Genomic DNA, 21913 nt, shown 5'->3' with positions numbered 1-21913 from the left:
TAAGAAGCTGATGATCCGAGCCACAGTCAGCTCCAGGTCTTGTTTTTGCTGACTGTATAGAGCTTCTCCATCTTTGGCTGCAGAGAATATAATCAATCTGATTTCGATGCTGCCCATCTGGTGATGTCCATGTGTAGAGTCGTCTCTTGTGTTGTTGGAAAAGCGTGTTTGTGATGACCAGCTTGTTCTCTTGACAGAACTCTATTAGCCTTTGCCCTGCTTCATTTTGATCTCCAAGGCCAAATTTGCCAGTTGTTCCTTTTATCTCTTGACTCCCTACTTTAGCATTCCAATCCCCTATAATGAGAAGAACATCCTTCTTTGGTGTCACTTCTATAAGGTGTTGTAAATCTTCATAGAATTGGTCAATTTCAGTTTCTTCAGCACCAGTAGTTGGTGCATAAACTTGGATTACTGTGATGTTAAAAGGTCTGCCTTGGATTCGTATCGAGATCATTCTATCATTTTTGAGATTGCATCCTAGTACAGCCTTTGCCACTCTTTTGTTGACTATGAGGGCCACTCCATTTCTTTTACGGGTTTCTTGCCCACAGTAGTAGATATGATGGTCATCCGAACTGAATTCACCCTTTCCCGTCCATTTTAGTTCACTGATACCCAGGATGTCAATATTTATTCTTGCCATCTCATTTTTGACCACCTCCAACTTACCCAGGTTCATGGTTCTTACATTCCAGGTTCCGATGCAATATTTTTCTTTACAGCATTGGACTTTCCTTTCGCTTCCAGGCATATCCGCAACTGAGCGTCCTTTCAGCTTTGGCCCAGCTGCTTCATCAGCTCTGGATCTACTTGTACTTGCCCTCCGCTCTTGCCCAGTAGCATGTTGGACGCCTTCCGACCTGAGGGGCTCATCTTCCAGCGTCATAACTTTTATATGCCTGTTGTCTTTGTCCATGGAGTTTTCTTGGCAGGGATACTGGAGTGGCTTGCCGGTTCCTCCTCCAGGTGGATCACGTTTGGTCAAAACTCTCCACTATGACCTGTTCATCTTGGGTGCCCTGCTCGGCATAGTTCATAGCTTCTCTGAGTTCTTCAAGCCCCTTCGCCACGGCAAGGCAGTGATCCATGAAGGGGATCACTAATCAGAGAACTCCCTAATCAGAGAACTAATCAGAGTTCCCTAATCAGAGAACTCAACACATTTGCAATGGTGTCGGGCCTACAGGTAAACTTCACAAAGTCAGAAGCTATGTGCTTCAACACCCCTCCTCACACCCAAAAAGAACTCACGAAGGTCACCAAAATAAAACTTTGCCACACCAAGTTCAGATACCTAGGGGTACAAATAACCAGAAACCTCAATAAATTGCACCTCCACAACTACAAGCCCCTGTGGTGTCAAATTAACAAAGACCTAAAGAGATGGAATAACATGAATTTCACTCTCTCAGACAAAATAGCCATGATCAAAATGATCACACTCCCAAAACTAACCTACCTATTCCAAACCCTCCCAATCTGGATCCCCCCAACCCAACTCCGCAATTGGCAGAGAAAACTACACTCTTTTATCTTCTCACATAAAAAACCAAGAATAAGCCCCAAATGCCTGCACCTCCCCACCTCAGAAGGAGGATGGGGAATCCCCAACATAGAAGCATATTACATTGCCAACCAAATACGACATATAATCCCATATATACTCAAAGATGAGACAAAACAATGGGTACACCTAGAGAGGGACACAATTGAAAATACCTGCACCACAGCATACCCACTCCTCCCAAACAAACTAAATTCCCACAACACTCAACAGGTACACACAGACCATGCTCAAAGCATGGAAAACACAAATAGGCAAACTATCCCCAACCCCATCCCCACTAATCCCCCTGGCGTACCACCCATTATTCCACCATGCAGCACAAAACCTCCAGATAAATACCTGGCGAACCAAAGGCTTATATCGCCTAGTAGACTTTTATAAAAATAACAACACAAGAAATACAAGACAAACTAGAAGACACCCAAATGCCATGGTTAACACAACACCAACTACATGCCCTCTTAAACAACCCAACAGTAAAATTAGCAGCAACTAGGCCCCTGACAACCTTTGAAAACCTCCTCATAACAACAAAGGGAAACAGTAAAGTGACGGTATCCGCAATATACAAAATACTACTCCAAAATCCCACAAACCCCCTAGACGCAATCAAAAAACAATGGGAGAATGACATAGGCTATGAGATTAACCCCACGCAATGGACCAGAATGTGGTCTAAACCTCCCTTTAAATCCATATCAACGAAAAGAAAAGAACTCACACTGAAACTCACCTACAGGTGGTACCTAACACCAAGGAAACTAGCGCTAATACGCCCAGGAACCTCACCAAAATGCTGGATAGGGTGCACCTCCACAGGCACATACCTCCACATGTGGTGGGAGTGTCCCAAAATCCAACTATTCTGGGCAACAGCCATACGAGAAATATGTAAAATAACTAAACAAGTATTAGATTTCACCCCAGAATTGGCCCTACTAAACATCTTCCAAGACAACAATGCCCATTTACACCACAAAGAACTCATAACCCACCTACTTTCAGCAGCCAGAAACACCATAACCAGACACTGGAGAGACCTGTCAGGAGTAAGCATGGACCAATGGTACCAAATAGTATGGGAAACAGCCCTACTGGAAAAATTAACTAATAAACTGAAACTGACACGGGGACAAACAGAAGATGCCTTCACCCCGGTACGCCTCCCCTTTATCACATACACAGCCCAACAAGACAATGACAATAATCCACCAACAGCATACAAATCAATATGGCTAACCTGATCCAAAACACCCACCCACCCACCCCACTCACACACGAAAACAAAGATCACCGCAACCAATCACAAACAAACAATCACACCCTAGGCCAACCCCAAACTCTCTCACCACCAAAGGAAGACAAGTGAACAACACAAACAACGCTGACACCAAACTCTACATACATTAAGCATAATAGAAACACCACCACCTGACCCCACCCCCATCCATCTTCCCTCCCTCCAACCCCTTTCTTTTTCCTTTTTTTTTCTTCTCCCCCTAATGCCTCAACAAATGAAACGGATTTGTAAAAATGTTACATGGGAAAAATACGAGGCATTACACTTCTGTAAAACAAGAAAATCCTAAATAATTTAAAAAAAAAACAATAAAAAGTGACCTACCTTATAGGATGGTTGTACTGACATAACATATGTGCAATCATATTAAAACTTTACAAACACTTTATAAATGCTAAGTAGTATTCTGTTAAAATACTTAATTTTTTTTGAATTGGATGTTATTATAAAAAGTTGGAATAGAAAGGTTCAAATAAATAATGTTATGATTGTTGGCTACAAGCAAAAGCTGAGGTCTTGCATGACACTGCTCAAGACATTTTTGCATGGAAAATTTAAGATCCTTTGCAAGGCCCCGTGCTCCAGGCCCCATTTCCATTCTCTAACCCTTCTCAAACTGGCTGACATTTTAGAAATCAAAATTTTGGCAATCCCAATCTCCAGCGTTCATACTCAAACGTTCTGTAGAAGCACTTTGAAAACTGTCTTTTAGTGCAATTTGATTATTATGATGTTTTATTTGATTTAATAGCTGATTTTATTGGGTTGTGCTAGCGTTGTTACACCCTAAATCTATAAACTGAGCTGAATTAGAAATTCAACACACTTAATTTCACTGGCTATTCTGCTGTGTAACTCTAGCTGAGGATGCTAAATTGCAAATGTTATTGCTGAGGCAGTCATTAATCTTTTTCTTTAACAACTTGATATGATAAATGTTGTCAGATGTAGATTTTTTTTTTAAAAAAAGAAATTCTTCATTTCTCTAGCTACATCCTTGTGGCATCTGCTGCCAATTATACCAGATTAATACAGCTATAGCTGCACCATATCAAATACTTTATGTGTGGAGATCACTGAGTGATATTGTACAGCGGAGGACAACCGGTTTATTGATGAGCAGGCCCATGAGCTGTCTGTTGAGATTGGCTGCCATGCACGACAAAGTAATTTCATTCCCTTTTATTAACTTTCTTAATTCATTTGAAGCTTCATCCAGACAATGATTTGGAAAGAGACTAATCTGAGATTAAAAACACCAAAGAGTCTTATGGCACATCAAAGACTGACAAATTTTATTGTGGCTTAAGTTTTGTGGGCTTAATCAGATGCATGGAACATGATCTTCAGCTGTCAGGTGTATATGGTCATTGATGCAAAGGGGGAGGAGGGGAATGTAAAGCTTGGACTTCAGTATTTGCTACTGGGCCAGCTTGAAGGTGTTACTATAAAGCTCTATACGGCTTAGGTCCAAGCTGTTTGACAGACCACATTCCCTCCTCTGAACCTGTCCGGGTTTTGAGATATTTGAACGGCCCTTCTCTCAGTCCACAGTGGGTATGCAGGAGAGGGCCTTCTTGATGGCTGCTTCCAGACTCTGGAACTTCCTCCCTAGAGAAGTTGGACTGGCTCCCTCCTTTCTTGCCCTTCCATGGACAGTTGAAAACCTTCTTGTTCCATCAGGCTTTGGGGAACTGATTGCTTTTAATGAAAGGGCTGGTGCCATGCTCTTTTCATGGCCATTATTTGTATGGTTTTAATAGATTTTTTGTGCACATAGTTTTAATTCTAGCAATGTTTATTATTTTTTTTAATGATTTTTAAAAATGTTCTTATTTTTATTTGTAAGCTGCCTTGAGTCCCTGTCAGGGAAAAGGGTGGGGTATAAATAAATAATATAATGCTATTTGTATATAAGCCCCTTAACAACTTGGGACCAGTTTACTTGCAGGATCGCTTTACTCCATACACACCCACTTGACTACTTCAATATGCGGAGCTGGCACTCTTACAGTTACTACATAATACTTTCTGGAAATCAGTCTTTTGGCGTGGCACCACCCACCGTTTTGAACTCCCTCCTTTGTTGTACTCTTTTTGCATCTGCTTAATTTTTTGGTTTGTTTAGGCAAGTCTATCCAGACATGTAGAAGTTACTTGTGTTTTATTTCGTTTAGTTTTCAATATTTTAATACCTTTAAAAATTGTTTTAATCTATCATTTTAATGTGTTATTTTTCATCATTGTAAAGCACTTTGAGGGTGTATTTTTATATTTATATATAATCAAGCAGTATATAAATTTGGTTAAATAAATAAAATATAAGACGGATACACAATATTTTCCATTGCACTGTTAGGCCTTTTAAATAAATGAATGGCAGAGGAGCTCCTTTCTCTTCCCTCCAGTAAAGGCAGAGCTGCCTCATTAGGGAACCATACATGACATCTTTCAGAGATAGTAAATAGCTGCTAGGCTTCTCAAATATGTGTAGCTCTTTCTATACAGACAAGGGGCCTACACATTGAATTAATCTGTTTTAAGAGACATCCATAATGTGTTGTTCTATTGATTACAGTTCCAAATAAGATTGAATGTTGGAGTAGTCAAGCCCTCTGACCCTAGTGTCAGATAAAACAAACAAAAAACCCAAGATTGTTATTATTATTTTAATGAGCTTTTCAATTAGTGGCGAGTGGCTGTTCAGTTGTAAGTGCAAGGTTCTTTGCTAGCCGACTGTCAATCCATTTTGCAAATCTCACACTCTGAAAGAAAAAGGGCCTCTATGCTATGCATAAGTAGAAATTATATAGATATGCCTGTTGTACAAAACAGATGCTGAAAAGTTAAAGGTGCTAGTAAGGGCACATAAGGAAGCAAGTTCAATATGATTTATTTGTTTTTAATGTTTTAATTTGTATGTCATGGTCTGCTGCAAACGCTTATTGTTTGGCCCATTTCTTTCTGCCCCATCTGGCTCTAAGCACACTGGGTGAGGAAATGGGGGATGGGGGTGGGGAATCAGGGCCGCCAAGAGAGGGGCTACTGATATATTGTGCCCAGAAAAGGTACGTCTCTAGCCCTTGTGGAACAGAAGTGATGGAGCAAAATGCACATGCACCTTTCAGAACTATGGCTTTGTGAGATAGGAGCCCATTTCCATCTTCATTGTTTCTTAGCCAGTGAGTGAAATCAGAGCTGTGATTAATGAGTGCTATAGTATAGACCAATTTTAGGGTCATACAAATAAAAGAGAAGACTCCAAAACAATCCTAGAAGGCATCGTGTAGGGATTTCCTGATTCATTTGGAGCTGTTTTTGGTGAATGTGTTGTTCACTATTTTTATCTGGATTCCACGCTGGTTTTATCAGATAAAATAATTGAGAAATCAAGGATTTTAGCATCGATTTGGCGGCTCAGGCGCATCTCCACCTAAATGCAAAAGGTAGCTGCAAACATAGGAGTTCAGACTCTGGTTTATTTTCAATAATACCAGTAATAATACTGAGCAGTTTTTAAAAAACCATTTAATAATACAAGAGAGGACTGTGTACCTAGAATAAACAAGTGGTTATTTTATTTTTTATGCAAAAGGCTTGACTGTATTCTTATAATGGAATAACTGGAATATACAAATTTTACTGTTTTGGATTAACAGGAGCTGGTGAAAACGTGATAAATTTATGTGGCAATCCAACACACAATTACCTGAGAGTTGATCCCATTTAATTCAGTGGGGCCTACTTCTGAGCGTATCAGTATCAAACTTTATTTCGGTCACAGACCAGGAAAAGATAAAACATACGGATAAACTGAACACCTAAGACTTAAAACAGGTAGGGAATAAAAACTAGTACAGTGGTACCTCTGGATGCGAATGGGATCCTTTCCGGAGACCCGTTTGCATCCTGAAGCGAACGCAACCCGTTTCTGCGCATCTGCGTGGGTGACGATTCGCCACTTCCGTGCATGTGCGTGGCGTCATTTTGACCGTCTGCGCATGCGCGAGCAGTGAAACCTGGAAGTAATGTGCTCAGTTACTTCTGGGTTGCCGCGGAGCACAACCCGAAAATGCTTAACCTGAAGCTACTTCAACCCAAGGTATGACTGTAATTAAAAGGTGATTATATCATACATAGGGACGCTGGTGGCGCTGTGGGTTAAACCACAGAGCCTAGGACTTGCCGATCAGAAGGTCGGCGGTTCTAATCCCCGTGACGGGGTGAACTCCTGTTGCTCTGTTCCAGCTCCTGCCAACCTAGCAGTTTGAAAGCACGTCAAAGTGCAAGTAGGTACCGCTCCGGTGGGAAGGTAAACGCCGTTTCCGTGTACTGCTCTGGTTCGCCAGAAGCGGCTTAGTCATGCTGGCCACATGACCCGGAAGCTGTACACCAGCTCCCTCGGCCAATAAAGCGAGATGAGCGCCGCAACCCCAGAGTCGGTCACGGCTGGACCTAATGGTCCCTTTACCTTTACCTTTATATCATACATACAGTGGTGCCTCAGTTTTCAAACGTAATCCATTCCGGAACACCGTTCGACGTCCGAAACGTTTGAAAACAAAAGCATTTACTTATGGAAAACTCAATACGGCAGCTGCATTCGAAAACCAAAGCAGTTCCAGATTTTCAGTGTTTGAAAACCGATTCGTTCGACTTCCAAGATGTCCGAAAACTGAGGTACCACTGTACATATATAACTTTAAAAGATAAAAACAGGGACAAACTGTTAAAAGCGACTATAAGAGAGGAGGGGAGCACAGGTCTTCCATTTTGGGCCTAGTTTGTGGTGCAAACCATCCTTTGACCAATATCCATCATGGCAGCGCAAAGTATAGCAACTGAGTATGTAACATCTGGGTTTTCATCTTGAAGTAGCAGGGAAGTATAAAGTTGTACTGTATGACCTGGAAATTTATGTAGTATAGGCAAGATGAACCTAGCTTGTATATCTGTATAGTATTGGCAGTGAAAAAAGACATGTTCTGTTGTTTCCTGTTGCCCAGAGCAACTGGCTGAGACTAATCTTCCTTTTGCGTGGCTTTGCTCCCTTAGCTACTTCTGAGTGGAGATGACTAGGATGACACTAACTGTAGTGCAAGTGTAGAAAACATGGTGCCTTCCGTACGTTGCTAGCATCATCTCGTGACTTTGGGCTGATGCTGGTGGATGGCCCCACATTTGCTATCCTGCTGTAGCCTACATCCTTAATTTTGTGGTGCATGTTCAATAATTGCTCTTGTAGCATGGAAGTTATTTGACAATGTTAAGCTCCAAAGACCTTGATATGGTCTGTGTGATGTGTTGTTCTCTGTTGTGAAAGTGTAAAATTAGTTTCTTTGTGAATCTGACAGAGACACCAACACCCAGCTTGTTAAGAGAACTGACCAACATAATATTGAGTTCTGCAACATTCTGGTCCTTGGGGGGGAGGAGAAGATGTACTTGAGTATTGATCCTTTTCCTGACAGCTGGCTCTTTATGGGGTGCAAGGGCTTAGCAACAGCCAACATTTATTAGTGCCTTTTTAGAAATCCATTAACCATTCTGCTTCCCCTGTGCTTCGCTTTTTGAAAACCAGACAGCTTCTCAGTAGAACCCAGAGCTTTAAAATAAAAATCGAATGGAATTGTACAAGTATGCAGCTGAATACCAGTTGCTCAGAATCACAAATGAGCGAGGGATATTGCTCTAATGTCCTGTTTTTGGCCTTCCCATAGGCTTCTGGGTGGCCCCTGTAAGAACAAAGTGTTAGTAGTTCTTTGGTCTGAACCCACAGGGCTTTCCTTGTTTGTATAAATATGGATCTAAACAACATGCTGGTGGTTCCCGCCCCTCCCCCAATCTGTGCAAATTAAGATCCTAATATACATAAGGGAAATTTGTTGTTTCTTATATAAATAATATTTTCTGTTCTCTGTGGTCTAAACCACTGAGCCTCTTGGACATGCCGATTGGAAGGTCGGCAGTTTGAAGCTCCACAACAGGGTGAGCTCCCGTTGCTCTGTCCAGCTCCTGCCAACCTAGCAGTTCGAAAGCACACCAGTGCAAATAGATAAATAGGTATCACTGTGGCAGGAAGATAAACAGCATTTCCGTGAGCTCTGGTTTCCATCTTTGTGTCCTGTTGTGCCAGAAGTGGTTTAGTCATGCTGGCCACATGACCTGGAAAGCTGTCTGTGGACAAATGCTGGCTACCTCAGCCTGAAAGCAAGATGAGCACCGCAACCCCATAGTTGGTTAATTCCACAGTGGGTTGCAGGCTAGACAGATGGAATCTTTTTCTTTATTAGTTTCCAAAAAGACACTGATACTCCCAATAATACTTCCTGGAAAAGCACAATAAGTTATTTTCTACCATAAAATGTTTTAAAAGTCTTTCTTCTTGACATTCAGAAATTATGTTGCAAAGGGTGAATCCCCCGCCCCCCATCAGTGTATTAGCAACAAACAGATAACTGGAATTACTTGAGGTGGTTAAGACTTTAATTTTTAGTTTGCTTGAGATCGTTAGAGATTAATTTTTAGTTTTCTGCCTGTGCTGACTTGCACATTAGCAAGAGCTTAGGCTTGGGATATAAAGCTCTGTGTTCTGATACTATACCTGTGTCTGAGAGCTACACTGAGCTTCTTTGCTCCTATTTGAATTTCTCCTGGCTCCCATATAAATGGGAACCAAGAGCTCTTATGAATAAATGATAGTGTCTTTGGAAGGAGGCTGTTTCGAGAGATCATAACTGGGGGGATTTTATTTTATTTCCCCCCCATGCATGCATGTTTACCTTTCCTAGGCTCCCTTTCCTTTAATCCTTTGTTAATGAATGTAGAGTTTGCCAGCTTTGCAACCTGTTTACCTCCAGCTCTGAAACACCATCAGAAAAGACAAAGAAAAAGTGATAATGCTCCATCTGACAAGTAAACCTTGTTCTCTCCCAATTAACTGAATGCCAGCTGTTGCCTAGCATGAGTGAGTTATTTTTGGATTTTAGGGATGCATTTATGACTGATTAAAGCAGAATGAAAGGAATAGCTATTTATCAGTTTCATAATTAAGTTTCATTGTTTGTTCCCTCAATTATTAATCCAGAAATGTCCAGAAGTTGACATGGCCCTACTTTCATGTCTTTTGCTCTACAAATTTGTGTTGCACACTAATACTAATTTTTGTGTGAGTAACCCAAGAATTGGCCAGGGTCAGCTTTAGGAATCTGGTTTCTATATCTTTGGGCACTTAGTGTTTATCTGATCATGCTTATGAATATAAATTTTCTTGTATTTCAAGTTAATCCAGAAGCTGGCTCTACTCATGAATATTAATGCACACACAGCTGATCTCTGCAAATGATCACATCCATAAACATGAAAACACTGTTAACTTGCAATAATGAGCACTCTCTTGGATTTTGGTCCCAGCTCGGCTTTACAATTCTAATGTTACAATTTAATGCTCTATTCTCCCTCTCCGTCTTTTTTAAGCCCCCATGGAAGCTGTTTTATTAATTTAGTGTCTCCCACGAAAAGGATACCCTGTGTCAACGTTTGCAGTTGACTCAAAACACCATCTATGGCATTACTTCTACACCTTTGTACATGACGAGGCTGTGATCATAGAGGCCCATGGTTTTGTTCCCCAATTTTTTTGCCCATGAATGGGATATAAACTCTGGAGAGCTCCACCAAAGAGAAGACTGAATAAGATCAAAGATCTAGGAGATAGCTGATTCAACTGTATATAAAAGCCAGCTGCTCCATTGTTACATTTGGGGCCTTTGTTCCCCTTTAGCTCCCTGAGCCACAGTCTCCTATGTTCCTAACAGACCTTTGCATTCAATTTGTAAACTAGGAAGATGGCAAGCTGGTAAATTTATGTAGTGAGTTTGTTTACTTACCATGCATTACTACAATATTGTAATATTTTTATCACACAGTGTGCAGTTATTTTAAATTTGTTCTTTGGAAATGTAGACTATTGTATATCTAAAAGCACAGAACATATTGGACATGTGTTGGCATTGTGTTCGTAATTGTGCTGGGAATTGTGCCTGGTCAAGAGAAATGAGTGAAAGCATAAATAATAGCTAAGTTGCTAACAGTTGCATGTCTGAACACCTTGTTTCAGGCAACAACAGGAAACTTGCTTAACTACAAGGTAATGGATGAAGCCTGTGGTGGAGCTAGAAGTTAACAAAGCAAGTCCAGGAGGGGTGTTAGAATCAATGATGCATGTACCGCGCTGTTTTGTGGAAAACTATAAAAGCATCAGTGTAACTTGTAGGTAGGGTCTTCTGCCTGCACCATGAGGTGGATGGGACACCATTCTGGTGCAAGAATAAATTCTTATTGCTTTGCTACCTATTACCTCATTATTGATTTCCACTAGACAACAAACCTCAAAGTAGCAAAGTTCACAACAGCCATCCCAGAATGAGGGCTAGAGAAAATAAACATAGTTTCAGGATGAGTCCACAAAGGCCTTCCTCTGCTTTCTTCTCCCTTCATCTTGGCAATAACACTGTGGCTGAGGCAGAGAGATGGAGAGAGAGGGTTCTCCCTGGCTTCCCTCTCTGGAACCCTTCATCAAAGCCACCAGTTGAATCATTCATCTTGGAAAGACTGGTGACAGCGGCTTCTGCATAAGGGTTTGGAACGGGCCGTCAGTTCTTCTTTTAATAATAACCGCCTTTCTTGATGTCAGTGAGGTACAAAATTGCTCCTCTCATTGTGGAGACTTCCATTCTGAGTGTATGTTTGTAGCATTGATAATATACCTGCCTGGTAGGGTTGGGAAAATCTGTTAGTTAAGGTTTCTCTCAGTTTCTCAATTTTTCCATTTCTTAAGTTCAATTCTCCATATTTCCACATCACTTTGCATTTTAAAAACCAAACAAACAAATCTCATGAAAATTCATCAGCATTTTGGTGCAAACTTTTACTAATGTACACATTTTTGTGAAACATTTTTGTATGTTATTTTTCACTATTGTGTATGAAGGAGTACATTGCAAAATTCAGAGAAGTCTGAACTTCAAATATCGGCTGCGTTTTGGTTCATGCATTGTTTCAGAAAGTGAAATATAGGTTGGCTCACCTTTAAATGAAATTAGTCTCTTGCCCGTACTTACTGCCCAGTCTGACTTCCTTTCTCAACCTCTCCACTGAATCAGAGGCACAGATGCAGCAATGCCAACCTTCTCCTTCGAGCCACTGCTGTGCTCTGTTCAAAGTACTGGTTTTTGTTGGAATTCTAGCCCGGTCAGAGGTATGTGCCTATCTGTTCAGGCACCGGCTGAATTCCTTTGACCTCCCTCCGGCGACTCCCGGCAGGAAAAACATACGAGGTCCGTTCCGGTGATTTTCCTCAGGCTGTGAGAAAAACACACCAACTGCTTCTCCTCCTCCCTGCTCCCTGCATATCCCCAGGGAGGGGAATCAGACACAGACAGAAATGTAACTACATGCTTTTATTCCTGTCTTTAGCAGTCATACAGTAAAAGATGTCTGCTCTCTTCAACAAACAGAGAGAAACTCCAAACTCCACCCACGTACATCCTGTACAGGTCATATAACACACATTGAGCTCACATCCTGTGCTCAATAAGGAGAATGGACTGCCCCTTCGTTTTCATGGCAACAATCACATACTTCCTGTTTGGCTTTCCAGCCACAAGCAGCAGACTGAGCTGCTAGAGCCTTTGCTTGCTGCAGCATTGCTGCTTTAGAATAACAGTTTTGTCCTTTAAAGGCCTCTATGGCTTGGGACTAGGATCACCTGAAAGACTACTGGTCGGCCAGTGTGCCTGCTCCTATCCTAAGAATGGAGGTCCTTCTTTGGGTGCTCCTTCAGTCTGAGGGTGGGTGGTGGCTACAGGGGATGTTGATGGCCTCCAACTATGCTCTCTCCAGGGTGGCTCACCTGATGCCTACCTTGATGCCTGTGAGAGGCAGGCAAAGGCCAAACTTTTGGAAACTTCTCTGACTTGCTTTTCAGCTACTTTAAATTTTTGTTATTTCTTAGAACTGCTCTCACCCTGTGCTTTTATGGTGTATTTAGTTATTTATAGTATTTATAGCCTGCTCGTCATTGAATATTTCCAAACCAAGAGTGGGGAACAAAGCAATAAAAATACCCAGAGAAAAACAGCAATATACAAAAATGACAAAATCATATGAACAGGTCCAATAAGCAACCAATTAACAATTCTGCCATAAAGTAAACAAGCAAAACTACAATGACCAGAAAAAACAAAACAAACAAACAAACAAATAAATAAATAAATAAAACCACTTTAACCAAATGCCTAGGTCAGTGGTTTTCAACCAGGTAAGGGGTGACATAACTGGGCTCCTGAGCCTCACAGGGGAGCTGCAGAAAGAATGTAGTTGGTCAAGGGTGGTGTGGACTCAAAAAGGTTGAAAACCTCTGGCTTAAGTAGAAATACAGACACAGGACATTCAAACAGATTAAATAACCAACAGTCTTTGCACTCTCTCTCGCAAAAAGAGGGTTGCCATCTGTGCCAATCTCTCTCTGCAGTTTTTAGGTAAGCAGCTGCCACAAACAGCATTCAGGGTCCTCCTAAATGTTGTTGGGTGTTGGTGTCCTTTTATAATTGGTTTGGTTATAACTTTTTGCAAGACACCCTGGGAACTTGCTGAAAGCTTGCTGGAACTTGCTAAAACTCTAAATAAATAAAATAAAAACTATTGTACTTTCTTCTTCTTTTCAAAAGAAATCAAAACTGTATGACTGTGTGATAGACTAGAGCCCTCATCCATCAGCATAAACATACGAAGAAGTGGAAGATGAAGGAGAGAAAAACATTCAAACAGTCTTGCCAACACATAAAACTTTGTTGTGCAATAGTACTAAAAGTAGAATGGTACAAAATACAGCAAAGGGTAGATAAATAGTAAGTAGCACCATTTCAGTAAGGCAAGGTAAAGGCCCCCTGAGTCAAAGGCAATTATGGGATGCGGCGCGCATCTCGCTTCAGGCCAAGGGAGCTGGCATTTGTCCGCAGACAGCTTTTCTGTGTCCTGTGGCCAGCATGACTAAACCACTTCTGGTGCAATGGGACACCATGACGAGTGCCAAAGCACACGGAAACACTGTCTACCTTCCTGCTACAGCGGTACCTATTCATCTATTTGCACTAGTATGCTTTTGAACTGCTAGGTTGGCAGGAGCTGGGACAAAGCAACAGGAGCTCACCCTGTTGCATGGATTCAAACCGCCAACCTTCCAATCGGCAAACCAGAGGCTCAGTGGTTTAGAGCACAGCGCCACCCGCTCCCCTCGTTTCAGGATATGGTATGTAACAAATGTAACCATGGTTTTGCAGTACCAAATTTCTTTTTTTGTCTTTTCAGCTACAATTGTGTTGAATGAACTGAACTGGACCGGAGCTTTAGATGAAGTCTTTAAAAGGAACAGAGAAGAAGACCCAACCTTGCTTTGGCAAGTTTTTGGCAGTGCAACTGGCCTCGCCAGGTATTACCCAGGTAATTTGCAGTCCTGAAGACATAAATTTGTTCCAGGCACTAACTTTGTCACTCCAGACATATAAAAATCGCCACACATTTTTAGCAGGGCAGGCAAGAGAATACAAATTAGCCATTCCCTGGTGTAAAGTTTGCAAAGTTGGAGCTGGGAGTGTTAAAAGTGTTGTGAGAAGAGAACGCTTGTCCCCAAAATCTAATTAACTCCAGGCTGTTCCCTAAAAGAGAAGAAATATCTGGTGGAGTCTTGTTTGAAAATTTCAACAGACATGTTAGCTTTTTATATAGGTTGCAGTTCTCTGTATGCCACTCATAAGGGTTTGCATGACAGTTGCTTCCTCTAGCCTTGGGAGTGCTTGAATCAACCACTAGGTGCATAATTTTACTGAGTTAAATTAAGAGGAAGCGCTACTGTTTCATTGGGCATGTTTGCCCTTATGAACTGTCTTCAGACCTCTGAAGATGATGACTCTGCCACTGGAGTTCAAACTGATTAATACAGAGAGAAGGGTTTTGTTTTATGCATGCATCTGTTCTGCTCTTTAGAGAATCTCATTACTGTACCATAGTAATTAATTTAAGAGGGTGTATTTTTATTTCTTTAGGCCACTAGTAGACTTAGTTCAATTAATGTATTCTGGGAGAGACATCTAATCCAGTTAGTTTAATGCTTCTATAAAGCAGTTTCTTAAAAAAGAAAATAAATTAAGCAATCAAATTTTACTGTATGACTAAGAGCTCAAACTTCTGCATATGTACTCAGATGTAAGTCCCACTAAGTTAAATGGGGCTTACTCTCCAGTAAATGGGAATAAGATTGCATCCTAAGTGTTGATATCCTGCATATATACTATACTTAGTACTTTAGTTTCTGATGCTAATTTGGCTTCCAAAGTCTATCAGGGTTTTACAGCGTCCACTTTTCATCATTGCAGGCAATGGTTTTTCAAATTTCTTTGAAGGCTCAGAAACCAAAGAAAGTCCTGGGTGTCCTGAGATCAGATAGTGGGTTGTCTGCACTATTTTCTGCACACTTCATTCCTCAACCCTTCATTATGGAATTAGGGAAATTAAATTTATGCTTATGCACAGAATTTACATAATTCCCAAGCAGTGTTTCAGCCTCCTTGAAATCTAATTTGAGTTTCTCTAGTGGAGGAAATTTGGGGGACTCAGAATACAATTAGTCCAGCTTATTGTTCAATTGTGTCCCTTTTTGCGTAATAAAAATATTGTACATCTATCAAGTCCCTGGACATTTTGAGCCCAATAAATTGTTTCCTTCTCTATTTCTGTGTGTGCCTCCAAAGTCTGCTTTTCTGTGCTGTGTACTGTGAATAGCTTGCAGCCCACACTTCTTTCCAGGTCCCCAATAACTTATATACTGCTTGATTATATATAATATATGTAGCAACACTTGACAACAGTGTACAATTAAAATAGGGCTATGGAGTTCATTCACTTTTTGCCTAATAACTGAGCAATATAAACTACCCATGCATCTCAAAGCTTTCTGTTTATTTTTCTTATTTATTTATACATCTTTATTTTTTAAAAAATAAGTACTCAGAAGGAACACAAATATTAAAGACAGATAGTTAATTAAATTAAATGAATGAGTGAAATCATTTAAAAGCAATTGTTAATGAACTCCTCCATCAAAGGACTATCAGCAGCAATAAAAGCAACTACAGGACACCAACATTCATTGGATATACTCCATGCAACTTGTGTGGTTGGGGACATCTTTAAAACCAATCACAGAGCCAAGGTAGCACCCCAAAAATGCCACAAAATGTGTTTTTTGTGGGTAATTTGGGTGCTACAAGGTATCATTTATTATGAGCCCAAGGTGTTTCAGGGGGCAAAATCATTTATCAACAGCACATTGTTTTCAGCAATAATTTTGACTCACCAGGGATATTTCAGTAACTGAGGATATTGCAGATTTTCAGTGGGCTGGGAATACCAAAGGATGGATGTCACAGCTATGCTTGGTCACCCATTGATAGAATCAAATTCTGAAAATAAAGAGCCTATGCAAAATATGTGAACTAACTAGCTCCATAAACATGAGTGTTGCATTATTTGGATAATTCCCCTTAATAACAAGGTGGTGAATCTACTTTGTAGCTACTGAAAAGCCTTAACTGATACACAGCAATATCAAATCAGAAAATATTAAGGGAAATTAGCATGATCAGGGTTCTGGATTCTGAGGAAACTTCTATGTGTATTCCACTGGCCCCCTCCAGACCTTCCTCCCCGATTGAGAAAGGCCACGGCTAGAACCGCCACATCTGAGAGACGCATAGGTGTTGGAGGTGGGGCTGGGGCCCACTTGCCCATCGCACACATTTTATGCCCCCAGGCGTCCTTTTGAATGCATGAAGTGAGCTGTAGAAGAAAGGGTTTGTCCTTTCACAGAACTTCCAAACACTTGTTTCTAGGTAATGGTAAAGGGACCCCTGACCATTAGGTCCAGTCGCGGACGACTGTGGGGTTTTGGGGCTCATCTTGCTTTATTGGCCGAGGGAGCTGGCGTACAGCTTCCGGGTCATGTGGCCAGTATGACTAAGCCGCTTCTGGCGAACCAGAGCAGCACACAGAAATGCCGTTTAAATTGCCACCTGAGTGGTACCTATTTATCTACTTGCACTTTGATGTGCTTTCGAACTGCTAGGTTGGCAGGAGCAGGAACCAAACAATGGGAGCTCACCCTGTTGTGGGGATTCGAACCACCGACCTTCTGATAGGCAAGCCCTAGGCTCTTGTTTCTAGCAACTTTCAAATACTTGAATGTTGACTATGTGTTTGTGTGTGCAAAACAAGACTTGATTTCAGGAATCCTGAACATTTTGGTTTGTTTTCTTTCTTTTGTATTGAAGAAAGTATAGCAAGCAGAAAAGCTCTTTCTGAGAAACCTAAGAAAATGTAGCTAGGGAATTTATGTTCTCATTAAAAAAGCTCTCACGTTCAACCAATTTCCCTTTTTTTTTTTTAGTAAGTATTTTATAGAGAAACATAGTGGCATGTATTTTTAAGCCACACAAAGACTTGCTTTTTAATTGTTGTTATGACACAAGTTGTGTTACCGGTATTTCTGTTGTTTTTAATGCACATAATCTTGACACCTGACATTTCTGCGTGGAAGTCAGTGTAAACAATTCAGATAAATTTCTCTAGAAACTTAAGGAAACTGCAACTTGCAATCTTAACTCCATAGGTGGGCTGAGGAAAAGGAGAAGAAACACTGGAACAGTCTGCATACCCCTGCTGTTCCAACAATGTAGAAGGATAGAATAACAAATATATTGAGAGAGAGCCCCCACTTTGTGGTACAGTAAATGGTAGGCAGGCTTTTTGGCAAGCATGTTACAAGTTTTATCTTTCCATGATTTTCACGGTTGACTTTGGTAGGATGCTTTAATCTTATTGTTGTTCACTTCTCTTTTCAATAATAAAATAGATGTAAAGTCTAGAGTATGAGATATTACTACTTTAGTGTACTTATATAGACAGTACTGTTATAGAATGTGCTTAAGAAGCAGACAGGCAGGTGTGTAGCAGTTGCTCTGTCACAACCAGGCTCAAGGACTTCTTGTTTCTTGTCTTGGAGTGACAGGGCTATGTGGCAGTCCTTAGTCCTTCCTCTTGTGGCATGTGTGACACAGATTGTCCACCTCCATGCTGTAGAGTTATATTCTTACATTTAAGAACTCCAGCACAGCAGCTTAGAGGGTTTTCTTCAAAGAACTATGAGTGGAAGGGAGGTAGCCATTTCCTCGGTTTCACAAACAGAAATCACATAGTGGTTTGATAAGTTGGTTCTGTAGGAATTTTTGTTTCCATTTTTGGCAGAACTTGCACTAGAGCCAGTGTAAGTGGAATATGTCGAGGTATTTTCACTTGTGGCACTTCTATGAGTGGAAACACACACACACACTTGGTGTAGATCATAACACAATGACATTTTAGCCCACCCCACCCAGCCATTTCCCATTCCTCAGCCACCCCTATCTTGGTATGGAGTGGTATGAAATTCCAGGGCTTCCAGGCACTTACACAGTCCATGTTTCCTTCAGAAACGAGGCACAGCGGAGACTGCAGTGTCTTTATAATATATGTCTTTACACACACATATATAGCCTTATATAGCCTGAGCCTGTGATGGCGGGATTGCAGAGCTTTCGCATCCTTTGAGGGTCCGGTTTCCCCCTTAAGAACAGCATTGGAGTCAAAGGATAGCAAAAAGCCTTCTTCTGTGTCTCTTAGTGCAGCCTGTCTTCCCCAGCTCACTTGGAGTTCTGCCCTTCCTTCTCTTTCTGCTAACTGACTCCAAGGACCTCCCCAAGCCTACACCATTCAAAGCTGAAACCTTAAAACTGCTCTTTTCCTCTACCTACTAGCACCCAACAAAAAATGTGCCCCACTTCTCCTTGCCTGGCAGTCTTGCCCTCTGATGGTTTCCTTGGTGGGCCAGCTGGCTTGGCTCATCAGCATAACTAAATCCAGTTTAACCAAACTTTGATTAATTCCAACTTTTACTAACCCCGGGAATTATGGGATGGATCTGGCACCCAGGAATGTAGGGAAATCTGACTCCTCCCAAACCCATAACAATACAAAACAAAACACACCACATTCATTTCATATATCTGCTGTACTTCTACTACCTTGAATGGCATGCAGATTATTAAACAGCTGAGGAAACCTCACAATGGATAAGAGAAATAAAACAGCTGCATTTTGTTGCCGTGTGCTTGACTTGTTCATAATTGTTTAAAATGAACTTTGGTTCTCATAGAGAATTGATTGGCAAAGGCTCTTTCCTTCTGTGCCTCTTACATTATGTACCACATTATGCGTGTCCTTCCCTTTATGTCCAACTGATTAGATGACAACAGCACAGTTTAGCAGTCTCATCTTGAAAATCAATTACAGTGTATGGCTGGAATAGCATAAGGTCACTCCATTTCCACTGTCTAAATCACCAGAAAGTGTAGGTCTCATTTTTTTTTGTGCTGAAGAGATTGTCCCCCCCTCCCCAACCTTCTGCTTTGTTTCTCTGAAAATGTTGATGTCAAACTCCAGCCCTGAATGCAGCTCGGGGTTTTTACCTTGAGGCCAAGTCCAGCATTGTTCAAGGCCAGGCTAAGCCAAGTAGCCAGCTTTCATCGCAGCAGTACCCGAGAAAATATCGCTGCTGGGAATAAGTTTACGACTGATGTATGAGCCTAGTCAAATTGGACGGCTGCAGTGAAATTGTCTGGGGAGGTTTCAGCTCTGTCTCCGACCGCGATGGCTGTTGGTGTGCTGCATCATAGGGTAGTAGGGACCACTTCCCAGACAGAGACAATTTGAAAAATAGGTTATTCTCATGAAAAGCAGAATGGCAAAGAGACATGTTGAAACCAATAATGTTTTTCATCAAGGAGCCCCTCTCTTGTTGAAGCTGGATCTCTAGTGAATTGCAAGGCTTGTTTCTTTTCTCCAACTTCAAATGAATGGACATGGCATTTATGATTTTAAATTATATATTTCTTGCATCCCCAGCCCTAAAAAAAAGTAATAATGTGACCAAAGGAAACAAAATGAAAGCATACAGCAGAACAATAAATAAAAAGTCCAAATAAGAACCGCAGAAACATGATTTTGGTAGATGCCAGAGAACGGTCCATTTCACATTCCTCATCAGTTTCTCATCCATTTTTTCTTAATTACAGGTGTAATTTAGATTATAATTGTAAATCAATAGTTCATTATACTACTGCAATAGGCAGCACATTTATTCCCTTTGTTCTCTTAAGACTGGTTTAAGTGCTAATGAGCTAGTATATATTTATGCAGCTCTTGAGGTCATCCAGTTACCTGCTCTTCATTTTATTTTGCCTTTTCCAGGTTCTTTTTAAACAAGTATTATTTATCTTTTCTCATCAGCACAATAATTTCAATAGAACAAAGTTCTACCGAGGTGTCTTACGGATGCTAACCTTCACAGATTGCTAGCTCTGTAATCTTAGGTATAGAATTTCTGTTATTACTGAAGGAATACCACACATTTAGAAGAATTTATAGAAAGAAGATCATTACAACCTGAATGTGGGCTAAAAGGGTTGGGACCCCCTTTGATTAATAGTTTCAAAATAAAAAGGTGTAAGCATTATTTTCTCTCTTTGAAATAATATTGAAACTTGCTTTTCTGTTAAATCTTGACTGGCTCAGGTAGCTTCCTTTGCTGAAGTTTTCCTGTCTGCTTAGGCAAATAAATAATGGATCAGCTTTGAAAATCAATTCATAATAAAATGCTATCTCTCTAAATGAAAGCCTTGCTGTGCACAGCTGCTCTTGTCTTAACTGTTACTGGCAGGTAATAGTTTTGCCTCGATATTGGACTTACCAAAGAGAGTCATTACCGTGTAGCAAGTAATAGGAGGCTGGCTGATATAAAACTCTGTGCAAAATGAATCTGAGCTCTTACAAAACGAAAGTTAAATGGGAGACCTTTGCTGGCTGCTTATATATTTCTGAGTAACTGAGGCTTTCAATTTTACAACTGAAGCTCAAAGACACCTTTTATGGGGAGGACATTCAGAAGGCTCTGAAAGAACATAGATAATTTACTGAGATACACAACATTGCAGGTATAGCATTATAGTTAGGGGCATGAGCTGCAGATCACCCATTTAAAATTTAACTGAGTAGTGAAAAACAGTCTTAATCATATCTCCTCAGAAGGAAGTCCTTTCAAATTCCATGGGGCTCACTCCCAGGTTAGGACTGCAGCCTTAGGCAAAGTTGTGCCAGGCCACTTTTAAGATGCCTCCTGTTACATTCCAATAGAGTGTGAGCATATGTGCATTGTTTCACATATTTCTGAATCCTTTCTGCACAGGAATACTAATACCTTAGCAGATCATCAGAAGGATTCATAAAGTAATAAATGTGAAATTATCCGAGCACTTAGGAAAAGCAGCATATAAATATTGAATTTAAGTAGTCATAGTCTACGGTGGTTAGCAATTGTCTGGCATTATCCTTGACAAGACAGCAAGTATCAGTAGAGGACAGCAAAAAGTCACCTTCCATTAGCTTACTCTGAGGTTTCTTCACTGTCAAGGCAGGGACACTCTCTTCATTTTTTTTCTTTTATCCTGAAGCAGGAAGTCTGCTTGAGACACTTAGGCTCCTTGCATGATTTTAAACCCTGCGCAAACTTGCGTGTGGAGAGAAGGCTTCCTGCTTTAGATCTTCCTGACCAAATTTTGGACTTCGTTGGTGCTTGCCTGCTGAAGATGCAATGGAATGCAGAAGGCCAGTGAACATGGTCCCTTTCATATAGCTGAACAGGGCTCGTGAAATACAACACCAACCAGGCTGAACACTGTACAAGCATTCGTTATTAGAAGACAAGAAGTCATATTCCCAACCTTGTGCTTTTTAATACCCTTATATGGTTTTTGGATATATGAATGTCCCCTTTTCTTTTCTTTTTCTTTAATGTACATTCTACTCTGTTCCTCTTAAGTTTACTATTCACCCCA

General features: G+C 40.8%; 1 protein-coding gene across 6 annotated transcripts in view; it reads left to right on the top strand.

The window, feature by feature from the left end:
• The window catches only part of CACNA2D1 (calcium voltage-gated channel auxiliary subunit alpha2delta 1), a 399180-nt gene that overhangs the window by 253420 nt on the left and 123847 nt on the right, over positions 1–21913 (top strand). For all 6 annotated transcript variants that reach the window (XM_083701347.1, XM_083701346.1, XM_083701345.1 and 3 more), the window contains exon 7: positions 14241–14372. In XM_083701347.1, the coding sequence (XP_083557473.1) occupies positions 14241–14372 (132 nt within the window). The remainder of the gene's footprint in view (positions 1–14240; positions 14373–21913) is intronic.

Source organism: Podarcis gaigeae (genome assembly GCF_964106915.1).
Source record: "Podarcis gaigeae genome assembly, chromosome: 10".
NCBI classification, from domain to species: domain Eukaryota; kingdom Metazoa; phylum Chordata; class Lepidosauria; order Squamata; family Lacertidae; genus Podarcis; species Podarcis gaigeae.
Note: the sequence above shows the minus strand (reverse complement) of the source record. Positions and strands in the feature narration are given on the sequence as shown.